This window comes from Zootermopsis nevadensis, unplaced genomic scaffold (genome assembly GCF_977971745.1).
Source record: "Zootermopsis nevadensis isolate Lab colony 2312 unplaced genomic scaffold, Znev_1.0 Znev_ptg000006l, whole genome shotgun sequence".
Classification (NCBI taxonomy): Eukaryota; Metazoa; Arthropoda; class Insecta; order Blattodea; family Termopsidae; genus Zootermopsis; species Zootermopsis nevadensis.
The window spans coordinates 8,954,414-8,968,262 of NW_028259138.1; the positions used below are offsets into that span (position 1 = coordinate 8,954,414).

General features: G+C 40.9%; 1 protein-coding gene across 37 annotated transcripts in view; it reads right to left on the reverse strand.

The window, feature by feature from the left end:
* shot (dystonin-like protein short stop) overlaps positions 1-13,849 on the reverse strand; it is a 308,131-nt gene that overhangs the window by 154,537 nt on the left and 139,745 nt on the right. For 2 of the 37 annotated variants that reach the window (XM_087343489.1, XM_087343487.1), the window contains exon 1: positions 5,894-6,585. The exons of 34 other annotated variants lie outside the window; for them this stretch is intronic. In XM_087343489.1, the coding sequence (XP_087199615.1) occupies positions 5,894-6,280 (387 nt within the window). In that variant the 5' untranslated portion in view covers positions 6,281-6,585. Of the gene's footprint in view, positions 1-5,893; positions 6,587-13,849 lie in introns of those variants that run through there. One more of the 37 variants, XM_087343497.1, reaches the window with a different exon arrangement.

Here is a 13,849-nt window from a genome sequence, read left to right on the forward strand (position 1 = left end):
CCCGGATTTATAACTTGTGTTGGGCAAGGCCGTGGTCTAGGCAACACGGAGTTTTACTCCGGGGGCTTCCCCGGTTTCTCCGTGGCATCCCAACAATTACTCCATTCACACACAGAAGAAGGCAATGGCAAACCACTTCTGGATCATCTGCCAAGAACGTATATGAACAGGTCCCAGTCCGAGAAAAGGATGGAAGGATCCTGTTCATATGGACCTGTCGTCGGACAGAACACTAGATAATACTAATAAGAAACAAACGAAACTAATTAATACCCAGTTTGAAGTAAAAACAGATAGTAAAGACTATGAAGTAATGACTATAGCTGTTAAACACGCGAGTTCCCTAGCCGAAACGTTTGTAACTGTTATGTAGGTGTCAACAAAATTGGATGATGGCATCTGGATAAAACACGAACACCGTTAGTACCATGCAACTGAACGTACTAATTTAAAAGTGAAACACAACTCTGATGTGTTTTCTAGCCAATACATTTGTAACAGCCATAATTAATTAAAACATCTGAGAGGTTCGATGTATCGACAAGACTATTTTTGTTTCCGGCTGCATAAGTCTGCTCTGAATCACATTCACGCAAGGAAATCTGCTGAGCCCTCAGAAGGGGCGAATTTGGCACGAGGCGTGGGGCCGTCCCACGCATGTGGCACCTTTCCGCGCAACATGGGCATTAATAATTTCGTCTTCAGAAGAGGACAAGGACTAAACCACGTGACGAAAAAATACCACAAAACCGTGAGCGATTCTGCACTGAGATAAAAATGTTAATGGAGAAGACAATAAAAAAAACATGTAAATGCATTGTTTTAGAAAGTAAATTGCATACAAACCTGAATAATGTCAAAACGCTTAATTAAACAGTTCGTAAATTGGTCTGGATTGCTATCAGTGTAATGAGTGCGCGTATCCTGAAGTTTCCGAGAGACGTCAAGTAATTATGCACAACTCCCAAGCTTGAAAGAGCCACTCCCTTTCCTGATGAAATTATGGTGCTACAGGTATTTGGTGCCAGCCACGGAAACAATACATCTGAGGTTCTTTAACAACGACCCGCGTGACCCCATTACATTGTCTGTTTCTTAGTTTACACTCTGACTCTCATCTGCGTAGGTTATAAATATGGCGTCGAAAATGAAGTTGCGGTGGCGGTCTATTTTAACGAGAATTTGGAGAACCTGAGGAAAATTACTGGCAATGTACACACGAAATGATAAATTTTGTAACAGCTTACCTTCCACTGGGAATGCGTTTACAGTGGTTACTTACATTTCTGTTACGGATGATATTTCAAGTGGTGATTCTTTAAATTATTTATAATAAATTTAGTTCGATTACGCAAATTCAATACAACCGGTGGCATAAACTTTAAATATTTATATTTTTTAAAACTGAATGAATATATGCCCAAACGTCCTAATTTTCGCTTTGAACAACTAGAGAATGATCGATCATGTCTACTGCAAGACTCGAGACTTCTCGCGATATTCCGGGATGTCACATGAGAAAAATTAAAGGGCACAGCGACATGGTTCGGGTTCCTGAGGCACCGACAAATGAAGACGATGCGGAATCAGCTGTATAAATGTCCAGGGACATGTAACTTCGAAGATGAGGTTCAGGTAATGACAATTTAGAAACTTTTTGAATAACTTGATCCATATTAGTATACTTCCTTATTTTTTATTTGTAGTGTTCTGTCTGACGACAGGTCCATATGAACAGAATCCTTCCATCCTTTTCTCGGACTGGGACCTGTTCATATACGTTCTTGGCAGATGATCCAGAAGTGGTTTGCCACTGCCTTCTTCTGTGTGTGAATGGATTAATTGTTGGGATGCCACGGAGAAACCGGGGAAGCCCCCGGAGGAAAACTCCGTGTTGCCTAGACCACGGCCTTGCCCAACACAAGTTATAAATCTGAGCACCACCGGAAATTGAACCCGGGAACCCAGGATTACAAGGCTAGCGTTCTGACCGCTAGACCACCGTCGGTCTATACTTCCTTATTTACATGGAATGAGAGGGTTATGGTAGCTCTACCATCATACCCGCGTGTCCAACCAAATAACTCCGAGAGACTGAAGAGATTTAGCCATTTGCGATATACATCACCACCATTACATCGCACTTAATCGCCATTCGGGTAGAAGCCATGTCATGTCTCTGTTCTGTGCCTTCTTCGCACAAGGCGAATGCATAATGGCGATTCAGCATGTTTAATATCCGATAACCTTTGTGTTAGGGGTGTACAGTAATTAAAACCTGCCAAGCGAATTTAATTTTAACCCGTACTGTTCGAACATAAGTCATACTTTACAAGAAACTCAAAAAGAATTGCCGGATTTTCTCAAAATACTGATCACGCAAAACACGTACATAAATAAAAAAACTTGTCTGAAAAACGTAAATGCAGCGAAGGCTTCGGGTATTATAGCTGTGCAATAATACATAATGTATCTGCAGCATAACAGAAAAATAAATATTAGCGTTCACATCTTTACACTGCTGGAAACACAAAGTTACATACGTCGACATGAATGTACTTGCATACAGAAGTAATTAAAGCATTTGGAAATCGAGTACTCCAAAATGGAGTATGCCTTACACCCTCCCACTCTCGTTAACCACTGTACCGATGAGAACATTTATGAGTACAATTTCCCGACAATGTGAGCAGAACCGAAACGAAGAGCCCTACTTATCTGGCAACAACAGAGTTTAACTTTCTAATGGCGAATCAACCACCTCCAGTGTACACAATTGTCTACAATCATGCTTCTTGTTTCTTGTTGCCATGGCGCCGAAGACAGACGTGCTGTTCTTTTCGTCCGAGAGGTTTTCGTTTCGTAAGGTCCTCCCTCTGACGCAGGTCCCCGGCAGCCACACATGAACTCAGCAACTCCGCGTGGCGAAGTTGCTTTTAGAACACTTTTGCACTCCTGTCGTAAGATAAAGAGCATGGAACTGTTACTGTCGTATGATCTGTGGACCAAAACTGCCGACGGACACCTTTGTGACTGGAGACTGTCTCTAGCCTCCAGCACAGGCAGGACATGACGAAATTATTCTTCCCAAAGCAGGAAATCAGTTACTTCCAAACCCCAATTATTTTGTAACGAGCTACCCAACTGTTTTGGCGTCTAATTTAATTTCTGTGGATTTTTTTAATCGCGCCGAGGCGAGGAAAATGCAGAAGGGGGGGGGGATAGAAGAAAGTATGCCTCCATCCACAACACGTCCACATCCTGTCCAATTTTGACAGGGCACAGGCCTTTGCAAACGAAAAGTGAACACTACTATGAAACCAGTTATTCTACGTACAATGTTTAACAAACAAACAGGCCTATTCCTGAAAGACATAACTGCAATAAAACTACAATATGTTTTTTCATCTGTCAACACGCGGAATCTGCTATGAATGAACACGTGTAAGCCGTGTTTGCCCGGCTAAAACTGAAACGTGATAAATAAAAAATGCGTTTATAGTCATGTAGTTGAGGAGTAAGCCAGGGCGGCTGCAGTTGGTTAACTACGCGTTTTATCTGATCGGTTTTGCTGTGTTCCAGAGTACAAAGCACCACTGAATTACGAAAGAAAGTGGACTATTCAGCCTACTGCTGCTTCACGCTACTTCACATTTCTGACAAGACGAAATTGAGGTCTATAATAAGAAGCTACGGGAAGGAGTTCCACTCTCATTCATATCGATAGGCCGAATAATAAGAAGCTACGGGAAGGAGTTCCACTCTCATTCATATCGATAGGCCGAATAACTTGAAAATAGTTATAAGAGTCAATAATTTCTAAACACAATGTTGGGCAAGGCCGTGGTCTAGGCAACACGGAGTTTTCCTCCGGGGGCTTCCCCGGTTTCTTCGTGGCATCCCAACAATTACTCCATTCACACACAGAAGAAGGCAATGGCAAACCACTTCTGGATCATCTGCCAAGAACGTATATGAACAGGTCCCAGTCCGAGAAAAGGATGGAAGGATCCTGTTCATATGGACCTGTCGTCAGACAGAACACTGAATAAATATAAAAATAATGACAAACGTATCATGCCATACCACATTAATTCAACAGTTAATAAATAAGAAATTATTCATAAAATGTAAAGTGCGTTTATGAAGTACGAACAAACATCTTACAAATCCAATTAGACATTAGCAACTGTCATAAAACAGAACCCCCCAACGAGGACAACAAGTTATTGATCAACATTTTAAACAGAGTCAACTAAATCTGCATATTTTTCAAAGCTCTATTAAGTTCCTTTTCAAAATTTCAGGGCCGTACATCAAGTGTCTCTAATGTCCCTTCCACCTCAGAACTTGGCACGGTCTTCACGTTGGTATTGCTTACAGCAATAAATTATAAAGTAAATGGCTGACGTGTCTCCAGCGGAATATCCGTAATTCAAGTTTCATGAACACTCGTTGATTGGTTCAGAAGTTAACGTGGGAAAGACACATTCGTGTGAAAATACGGTGCAATTTTTTTGTCGGTAAAACGAAGTGAGCTTAATCCACCGTCTTTCTTTGTAAAATAAGTAAAGTAGGCTAAAGACTATTCTGGAACATGCCATAAAACATTACAGACTGAACACAAAACAACACCCACTTACTTTCGAAATTTATGGCACGTTTAAAAGCGTTAACACACACAAGCTGCTTTCCTCCCGCCTACAATTAAACACCGACACTGCGTTATCACCACTATCCCTCCGATCTCCAAAGACCCACAAGACATTTGCACTCCTCTACAAAAAATAGTCCCATCGTACTAACCACAATCAAGATGTTAGGACGACATATAAAACCTTTTAAGGCAGCGAGAGTTACAAATAAATCGTTAACGCAATTTTAAGATGAAATAATGTGCAACCTTTCATTGGCAGAAGCACCAAACATCGAGGTAGTTCTTCGTATTCGTGAACTGGGTTCTAGTCTCGGTCCGGAAACCGTCTATCTTAACAGAGGTCTTCCGTGCTTTTCTTATCAGCACAGTGTCTTAAAATGGGCAACTACAACCCCCTTCCACTTCTGCTTTCCAACCAGTACACGCCGACGGTCAATTATTGTTTTAGGGACAGACCAAATATAATTGAAACAAGAGCAGAAAGGTGTTTTCTTTGCATTTCTAACCTTACTGTCCTCCACTTTGTTTACCGCAGACAGAAACCTACTGCTGCAAACCTAATCGCACTCACCGAACAGACTATGAGCTTACTTTCGTTTTGTTACATAACCAACATGTCAAACGCTCCAAATAGCAGCTGCAGATTCTTACAAACCCTTTATTTTATCCCGTGTGCGTATTTATTTTTTCTAGAAAAATAAAATTCCATACGAGGCGGAGTGAGGGAGAGACTGAGAGTGAGTGAGCCAGAGAGAGTGAGTGGTCAGCTACAGAGGCAAATATTATTTCCAGTAACCACTGGCTGCACACGTCCAAAAGCTATTTTACGTATATTTCTCCTGTCGAATATCGAATTTCGGCAGTAGAGCCCGTACGTAGCCTGTTCAAAACGCGTACAGAGTGAATATAACACAGGCAAGGTATCCTGTGTAGAAAAGCAAAAATTTGTTCACAATAGGTCGGCGGTTGTTAAAAAAATTCAAAATTCTAAACGTTACTTAACACGACTAACCATCAAACACCATTCTAATTACGTCAAATCGTATAAATTTTTACGTGTTCCATTTTTCCCAGATTCTATTCTGCTTTTTAAAAAAACATAACTTGAACAGCGCTTATGGGCGTTTCCCAACTTGATAACCAATAGGAATCCAGGAGAGATGACATGCACGTGTTTATCTTCGCCCCCAAAGTCATGAATGAAGTGTAAAAACAAATGTCTGTGCTCTCGTCTACCTTTGCCCTCTTGGCTTGTATTGCGGGTTGCAGTACAACGCGCTCGGAAGCCTGAACCAGCGCCTGGTCGCCTGCCCGTCGCACCAAACTCTCAGCCACGGCGTGCTCCTCCCCACGAGTCAAAGTAGTCGTTTTCCTCACAATTCGCGTCGTCACTGATCGCGTGCCCGAACTTGGTCTACGAGAAGTTTTGGTAGTTTTCACAGTCGAACCAAGCACTTCAGTGTTGAGTTGACGTCTAGTGTACACTGCTTGCAGATCGTTTATGCCATCGTGATGGGGAACAACCACTCCGTTGATATCGTCCCTGTCACCACCTTCACGTGTACCTTGAACGAAAAGTCGAGACGCACCCCCAGCTCCCTTCACAAACCGGTACATGGACATGTCGTCATAAACGTCACGCTTTACACTTACAACGAAACACTGGCACGTGCGACCATATCTTCTCCGTCCTTTGTGACGGGTTCCTTCTGATCAAATACTTTAAATGTGACTCAATAGTTACATTTAACAGTGACGACGGTGTTCACAATCAAGATGGCCGCTGACAACCATCACAGAACACAGTAAACTTTCCTACTTCATCGTTGACATTGTTAACCCATTTACAAAGATACGAAATAACAATTCTGACACCCCGACAGTGAACACGTAAGCGTCCTCACATGACCCTCACACTTCGCCCGCCCAAGCAGCACTACCGCAACATCAGCTAGCACTCAGTCAACTGCCTAGTCGGACGCAACAACACAGTAGAAACCGCCCCAAGGTCGTCACTACAGAGTCGCGCACCTTCACACCGGTGTATACTACCTATCCCAAATACATTTACCCCTCTTACACATCTGCGCTATAACTGAATAAAGTAGCTGAAGACGATGTTTTATATCACTAGAATACTCTACAAAATTTCACAAAATACGGTTCACTTCAAAGACAGCAACATTCCAAATGGAAATGACGTCAGATCAAATGGATTATTCCGAACCGGCTTCCTATACACCTGTCACTTTTAACTTTACGTCTGATTATACTGCCTGTCAATTTGAAATAACAGGCATGTACCACTATGCATTTGGTACGTATGTCTAATACGTCTATTTTATTCATGAAATAAAATTAAATATATCGCCATGTAAGAATGTATAATGATCCTTTTTCACAAAAAAAAAAACACGAGATCAAAATATTCTTCCCTTTTTACACAGGTTTCAGTTTAATTCACGCATTTGTAAAACGAAACATTCTGCAGTACATACGTTTGTTTAATCCAAATCAAAGACTGACGAACCTATCACGATAACTTAAACTGAGCGTACAATTTCAGTTGTAATTTTCTTCTCTCCCACGGTAGGTAATTAAATCTACGTATATTTTACTGAGGATCGGCCTTAGCTTGTTCACATTTGTGACAGAAATGTTCCTTCTCTATAAAATTAAAGAAAACCGAAAATAACAAAAATTCTATGAACAGAAAACAATAGATTGTGTTCTGTTAAATTCTTGATATTTTCATTAACGACAAAAAAGTTTCCCTTTAATAAATCTTACGATGACTTTCATTTCATTCTCCCGGAAACAGAAGAAATTTCTAACAAATAACGGTTTCCATTGAACGCAATTAACTCTCTGGTAGTAATTCTCTAGAATTCAAAAGTTTAATAATAGAAATAGCCTTTAGACATGACACATTCGCCTTAATGATTCTTTCTTCATTCCAAGTGGCCGATTTCCCCATCAAAATTTTGCTTGTATCCTTCCGGACGTCATTATCCTACCAACATTTGTTAATACGCATAAATCACACAGTTCATAAAAGTTTACTAATCTAGAAATTCTTACCGTGGCGGATTGTTAGCCCTAATCCCGACCTCCCCTTGTCGGTTGTCGTAAAACAAAAAAAATAGTCACGTTGACCGTCTGTCTATCCATTTATAAAGGACACTGGAACAGCTTCAACTATAAACAAGATGATTTTGAACGAAACTGCTTTGACAGAATTGTTACTTCGGTACGAGAAATAAGCTTAAAATTCGCTAAATGCCTTTGATAAAAAACGTATTCAAAGAATAAGAACCACGATAAATCTGAAAGAAATTTACAAAACTGTACCACAGTTTCCCAAGACAAGCGAGCGTACCATTCTCATATTTTTGTTAAAAAAAAAAAACAACAACAACAACAACTCGGTCACAAACATCAAATCTAGTATTCACAACATGTTAATAAAATAATTAATGTAAATATAAGAAGCAAATTTAAAAGTGTTACTAACACAAAATAATGCGATGTAAAAATATATTTAACACGTGAAAATTGGGTGGTCTCTGTTAGCAGAGTGGTCATACCAAGTTTCATGTAAATCTATCAATTGTTTCAAATATTATTGGTGGAGGCAAAACAGGGGTAAGGACAGTAGAATAAAAAATAATCTTATCAGAAGTTCCTACACACACGAACGAGAATTCCATCGACATCGGTTTAAATAAATGTTGTTTCGCTGAAACTTTAAAATCTTTCGGGCTTGAACCGCGTTCTAAACTCGTCTCCGACTATTGAGAGTGAATTTAACAAAGACAACACGCAACAAATTTTGCAAGGCCGTGAGAAATTACAAGCGGAGGAAGATAAAATTATTTCTCACAGTTTGGATGCAATGTCATCATAAAACAGTCGACCATTGCGATTCAAAACTCCGAATCGGGAAATGCGAGTGCTGATCGATGTAATAATCACAAAACTTGGTCCAACGTGAAAGCTCCACAGGATATAATTAAGATACTTAATAGCCATTACGCTGTTTCACTTGCCTTGTTAAACCAATAAGCAGGAAAAGCTGAATATCTGTACCTTGGAATTCCATGGCAATGAACCGTGTCGAGGAGAGAGCACACAAAGCCTGTCACCGTTCAGAGACTTTTAATTAGTGAAATTGTTTCACATGAAAGTAGTTTGAACCCCAGGCAAGTAAAACAAATACGCATTTGGAGTAACTAGAAGTTGATATTTAACCGGGGGGGGGGGGGGGTGGTTACGAACCTTTTACGGTTTCTGTAACCTAACACATCGAGTAACTGGAAAGACAAGCCAACTTTCCAGCAAGCAGGATCAAACCGATCAGCAAATCCCATTTTGTTTCCCTTTCCGCTATAAATGCGTGCCAAAATCTACACACTCGTGCCCAATCTATTGGCTGGTCCGGAATGTTAAACCTCCCCTCTACCCCATTTTACCCACATGGCCCAAACACCGAATATAACCCCCCCCCCCATTAACCCAATGTCTAACTCACTATTTACTTGTTACAGCTACGTGCTCTGGTCGTGACGCATCTGGCTTCTTCTAGGTGCACGAATGTTATGGCTCTATCCAAGCGTCACGCAATGCCAGCTCTCGGTTCCAGTGCTACAGACTTTCGTAATTCCTCATAAGCAACATCATGGTAGCAGAACCCGTGGATTTATTATTTATTTTAGTGTTCTGTCTGACGACAGGTCCATATGAACAGGATCCTTCCATCCTTTTCTCGGACTGGGACCTGTTCATATACGTTCTTGGCAGATTATCCAGAAGTGGTTTGCCATTGCCTTCTTCTGTGTGTGAATGGAGTAATTGGGATGCCACGGAGGAAAACTCCGTGTTGCCTAGACCACGGCCTTGCCCAACACAAGTTATAAATTCGGGCACCGCCGGGAATCGAACCCGAGACCCCAGGATTACAAGGCCAGCGTTCTAACCGCTAGACCAACGTGGCGCTAAACCCGTGGATACGACACAATTAATACATACCTAAGGCCATCAATGGACACTTACCTCACCCAGATACACTCACGTCCCACAATTACCAAACATTTCCATATGATCCATCTTAAAATATGGATACTTTCCTTCCATGTTCTTCTCACCCCAACAAATGAGAAGTTTCCAAGAGGTTTTCTCACTTCAAAACTGTGTGCATTTTTGTCTCTATCCCATCCATGCTACATTCCCAGTCGATCCCTCCTAGAATTCACTTTCTTAAAAATGGCAAATCACACAATCCCTGGTTAAGCATTATAGTAGGATGTTATCAGTGTATTTAAGAGCCACTAAGACGACACGAAAACGTACTTAAGGGGAGCTGAAGTAACGTAAAGCATCACGCACTGTTAACCTCGGCATTAGATGCAAGCGAGTGGCCGGCCAGTTTCACGCTCTGGAGATATTCCCCGGGGGAATAAGCCCTTCCAATCAGATAGGAGAATATTCATCATTTCTTTTCTTACACAAATCTTGTATTCAAGCACAGTGCTGCAAAGATTTGGAGACGCCATTCGATACTATGTGCAAATTTACATAGTTGCTACTCTGACTGTTAAGAAAATCTGATCTACAAAAATTATCTGAATAATTCTGGGGTCGTAATTTTAACCTACGCACAGCTCAGACATACAACGCAGTAGAGCTGGGTAAAACTGGGCATACAGCCGAAGAAAGCGGAAGTGCATGGCGTCACATCTGGTGACGTAATCATCATTGCTGAGGCACGCTGCTTCTGAAGTTTACAAGAGTGGTCCGTGACAGGAGCGGATTTACTGGACAGTGTCACCTGCTAAGTCTACATCAAACCATTTAAAGTCCGCAATACAAAACAAGCAAGCGAGGAAAAACGTAGGAAAAAAAACCCCGGACATTTAGTTCACAAGCTCCCAAAAGAAAGCAAATGGACTTGCTAACAGGAATATATATGGCTACCCTCCCACGTACATAGGCTATGCCCGTGTAATTAAAACTACGGGTGCTGACGTCATTATGACGTAAAGACGTTTCATACAACGGGCACAGTTAATGGCGTAAAAGAAGCGTCCAGATTTCATGCACTCACTGCAATACAGTGTGGCCCGTCCGCTGGCAAACAAGAGTTAGAAAATATGTATTTATTATTCCAGTCTATACACAAACTTAATTTAAAAATGTTGTTGTTAAAATTATAGCGCTTTCATCGTATTACGATGTTACATTTATTCGGCGCTTATTATTAACGACATGTTTCGATGCTATTATTGCATCATCTTCAGGTTTTTATCGTTATTTATATCTTTAAAACTATTATATATTTCGATGCAACCATCTATTGATTTATTGATTTGTTTTGTAGATTTTCTTTTGTAGGTTTTTCAGTCTTCGTAATGTTCTGCATGTCTATAGTCAGATGTTCATTTTCAACAACAACATTTTTAAATTAAGTTTGTGTATAGACTGGAATAATAAATACATACTTAGGTCAACACAAACATGACGCATCTAAGCTACAAAAAGAGTTAGAAAGTCTGATCAACTTTACATCAACCCTGGGGATGAAGAGGGACACGTTCCTCCGATAACTTTATTTAACGACGCTGTTCACAGCTCCGACTGCAGCGTCGAATGCTATAACGATTAATGAACTGGAAAGGACAGCGACCAAAATTTTAGTTCTATTTCGGCATTTGCCTGAAGCAGAGGAACCCCACAAGACGCTTCAATCACGCTAATCCCTCTCTTTAGGCCGAGATTTGAACCCGATATTTTCCGAATGCAAAGCAGTACTGGCCGACGCCAACGCTCGGTTATCGGGCGTCACGATCAGAGCGTATTGTCCAGCTGCTATGGCTACTCAGTATAAATACCATTTCGCTTGAACCAGTGTTAATATAATACCAAAGTGGCCAATTGGAGCCAGCAATGAATCTCACAGCACGTGCAAATCTCTTGAATAAAATCACGCAAACTCGGCTCAATGCAAATACTCAGAAATATCTGCTTACGTTGATACCTAACCTCGACGGGGGTAGGCAAGTCTTTGCTATGCTGAGGCTGTTCGAAATGTCCGCAGATCGGATAGCCTCGCGAGAAAATTTGTGGCTAGAACAATTTCTATCAATTTATTAAGACGACTGATCGTCCTTTACTGATACACTATTTTTTTCATTAATTTTAATATGGTATTCTCAAGGTGTTACGACGCACGTTAACCAAATCTGGAGTGAGGCCAATTGTGGGTATACGTAGCAATGGCAACATAGATACGTGTTTCATGGAAATGCTTTCGTTTTGTCGGTTCGGAAACGAACACTGAGAATTAGGACAGATAAAAGAATTTTGTCTGTATCTCTCTGTACGCGTGGAACTTAGGAACACACACAGCAGCAGTATCTTAACAGTACCACCAAGATAGTAAACAGGGAATTTGTTATTGTCAAGATAATGCAATGTACGAGGCTGCGAGAGGTTGAGCGTACGGCTACAAGGAATGCATACATAATTTAAGTGGGAAACGTCTCGGAAAACGCTGACTTTGAAGACCGACGAGATGAGAGGCTAACATTAAGATGGATCTTACGAAGACAGATTGAGGGGGGGAAAGGTGGACTGACCTGGCTTGGAATCGTCAATGACGTGATTTTATTTTAGCTGTAAAAAGCCATTTGGGTTTAAAGACCACAATTATTTCATGAATACCGAAAGTTGCACTTCGCCAACTTCTCGCGAGCTGTTTCCAGAGGTCCATGTACACTGTCCAGTTCTAAGTTCTTTATCATCTGCTAACTGAAATTCTAAGACACATAAGCCGCGTTTGTTCTAAGAAAAAATCAATTATCCTCGGTACTGGTATGTGCTCTGCAGGAATCTGTCTTCCAGCTGGCACGTCCGTACGCCTGCCTCATCCTACGGCGACACCGTTCTTGTCTGAACACTGCAGCGATGGCCATTTTCGGTAAAGAAAACTTAAGAGCACAATCCCACTTCCTCCTACATATATTCTTCAACTGTTTACGTCTCCCAATAGCTGGCTGCACTTGCAAGCACGAAGCTTAGCACCTCCTCCAATCAGGCCAGTGTCTCAAAAGGCTTCTCAGCTGGTCTGAATGTGCCGCTACATTTTTCAATTTGAATGCTTTTACGTGTAATTCAATTCTAAAGGGTTTTGACGACGGTAGTTTACACTTAAAATTATTCATTGTCAGGACCTTCTCCATCGTCGGTTCTTTAAAACCACGACGTTTCGGAGACTGGTTCTGTCTCAGTCTTCAGATGAGAGGTACCTACTCTGTTGGGTCCCTTAGATAGAGCTAGTCTCTGTCACAGAACCAGCCTCTGAAAAGTCGTGATTTTAAAGAACAGACGATGGAAAAAGTCCTGACAATGAATAATTTTCCTTTACGTGTATTTAATTAAAGTTTTCACAACGCAGTGAGACGTGTACTGCTTTTTCTTTGTTATAATACTGAAGCCTCTAAACTGAAAGTTTGTTAGCAAAGGACTAATTGTTCTGTATAATTACGCGTTTCAGTTTTGCATTTTTCCATTTGTTATGTGTACTGCACTTATCAAGAAGAGCTTCTTTAATCTCAATGCTCTTCAATCTGCTAAATTCTCTGAACTGGGGTGCAATCTAACCACACAAAAGACTCCTTCCTCATTGAGAAGTTGACACACCCTCCACTGGAACTCAAGATTAGGTTTAATACGTGTCGTAAAACCCAGACAACGTAAATACGTGTAAGAATGAATTATCTTTGGCATTTTATAAACAAACATTTTAGTTAATACAAGCAATAACAACTACGTAACAATTCTGCGAATATAGTTAGAATTTTGGGCGAGGACCTTCGGTCTGCTGTCCTATTCGTTCCTCGAGTAAAAATACTTTCCCTCGTCAGCTTTAACTGGTGATTTGAATGTGCAACATCGAACGTGATGTGAGGCCTTCCAATTTAGACGCAGTAAACAACTTCACTTTCTGCAGCATTAATTTTCATAAAATTCTCTGATATTTGCGAGTATTACTCCGGTATATAAGACTGGTTATTTTAGTAGCACGTTTCTGTATAACGCTCATTTCTCTTTGCCTATTTGCACAGCTGACCGGCTATATTTTGGGGCCCATTATCAACCTTTAAGTGAATTTGCAACAACCTCCTCCACATCGTC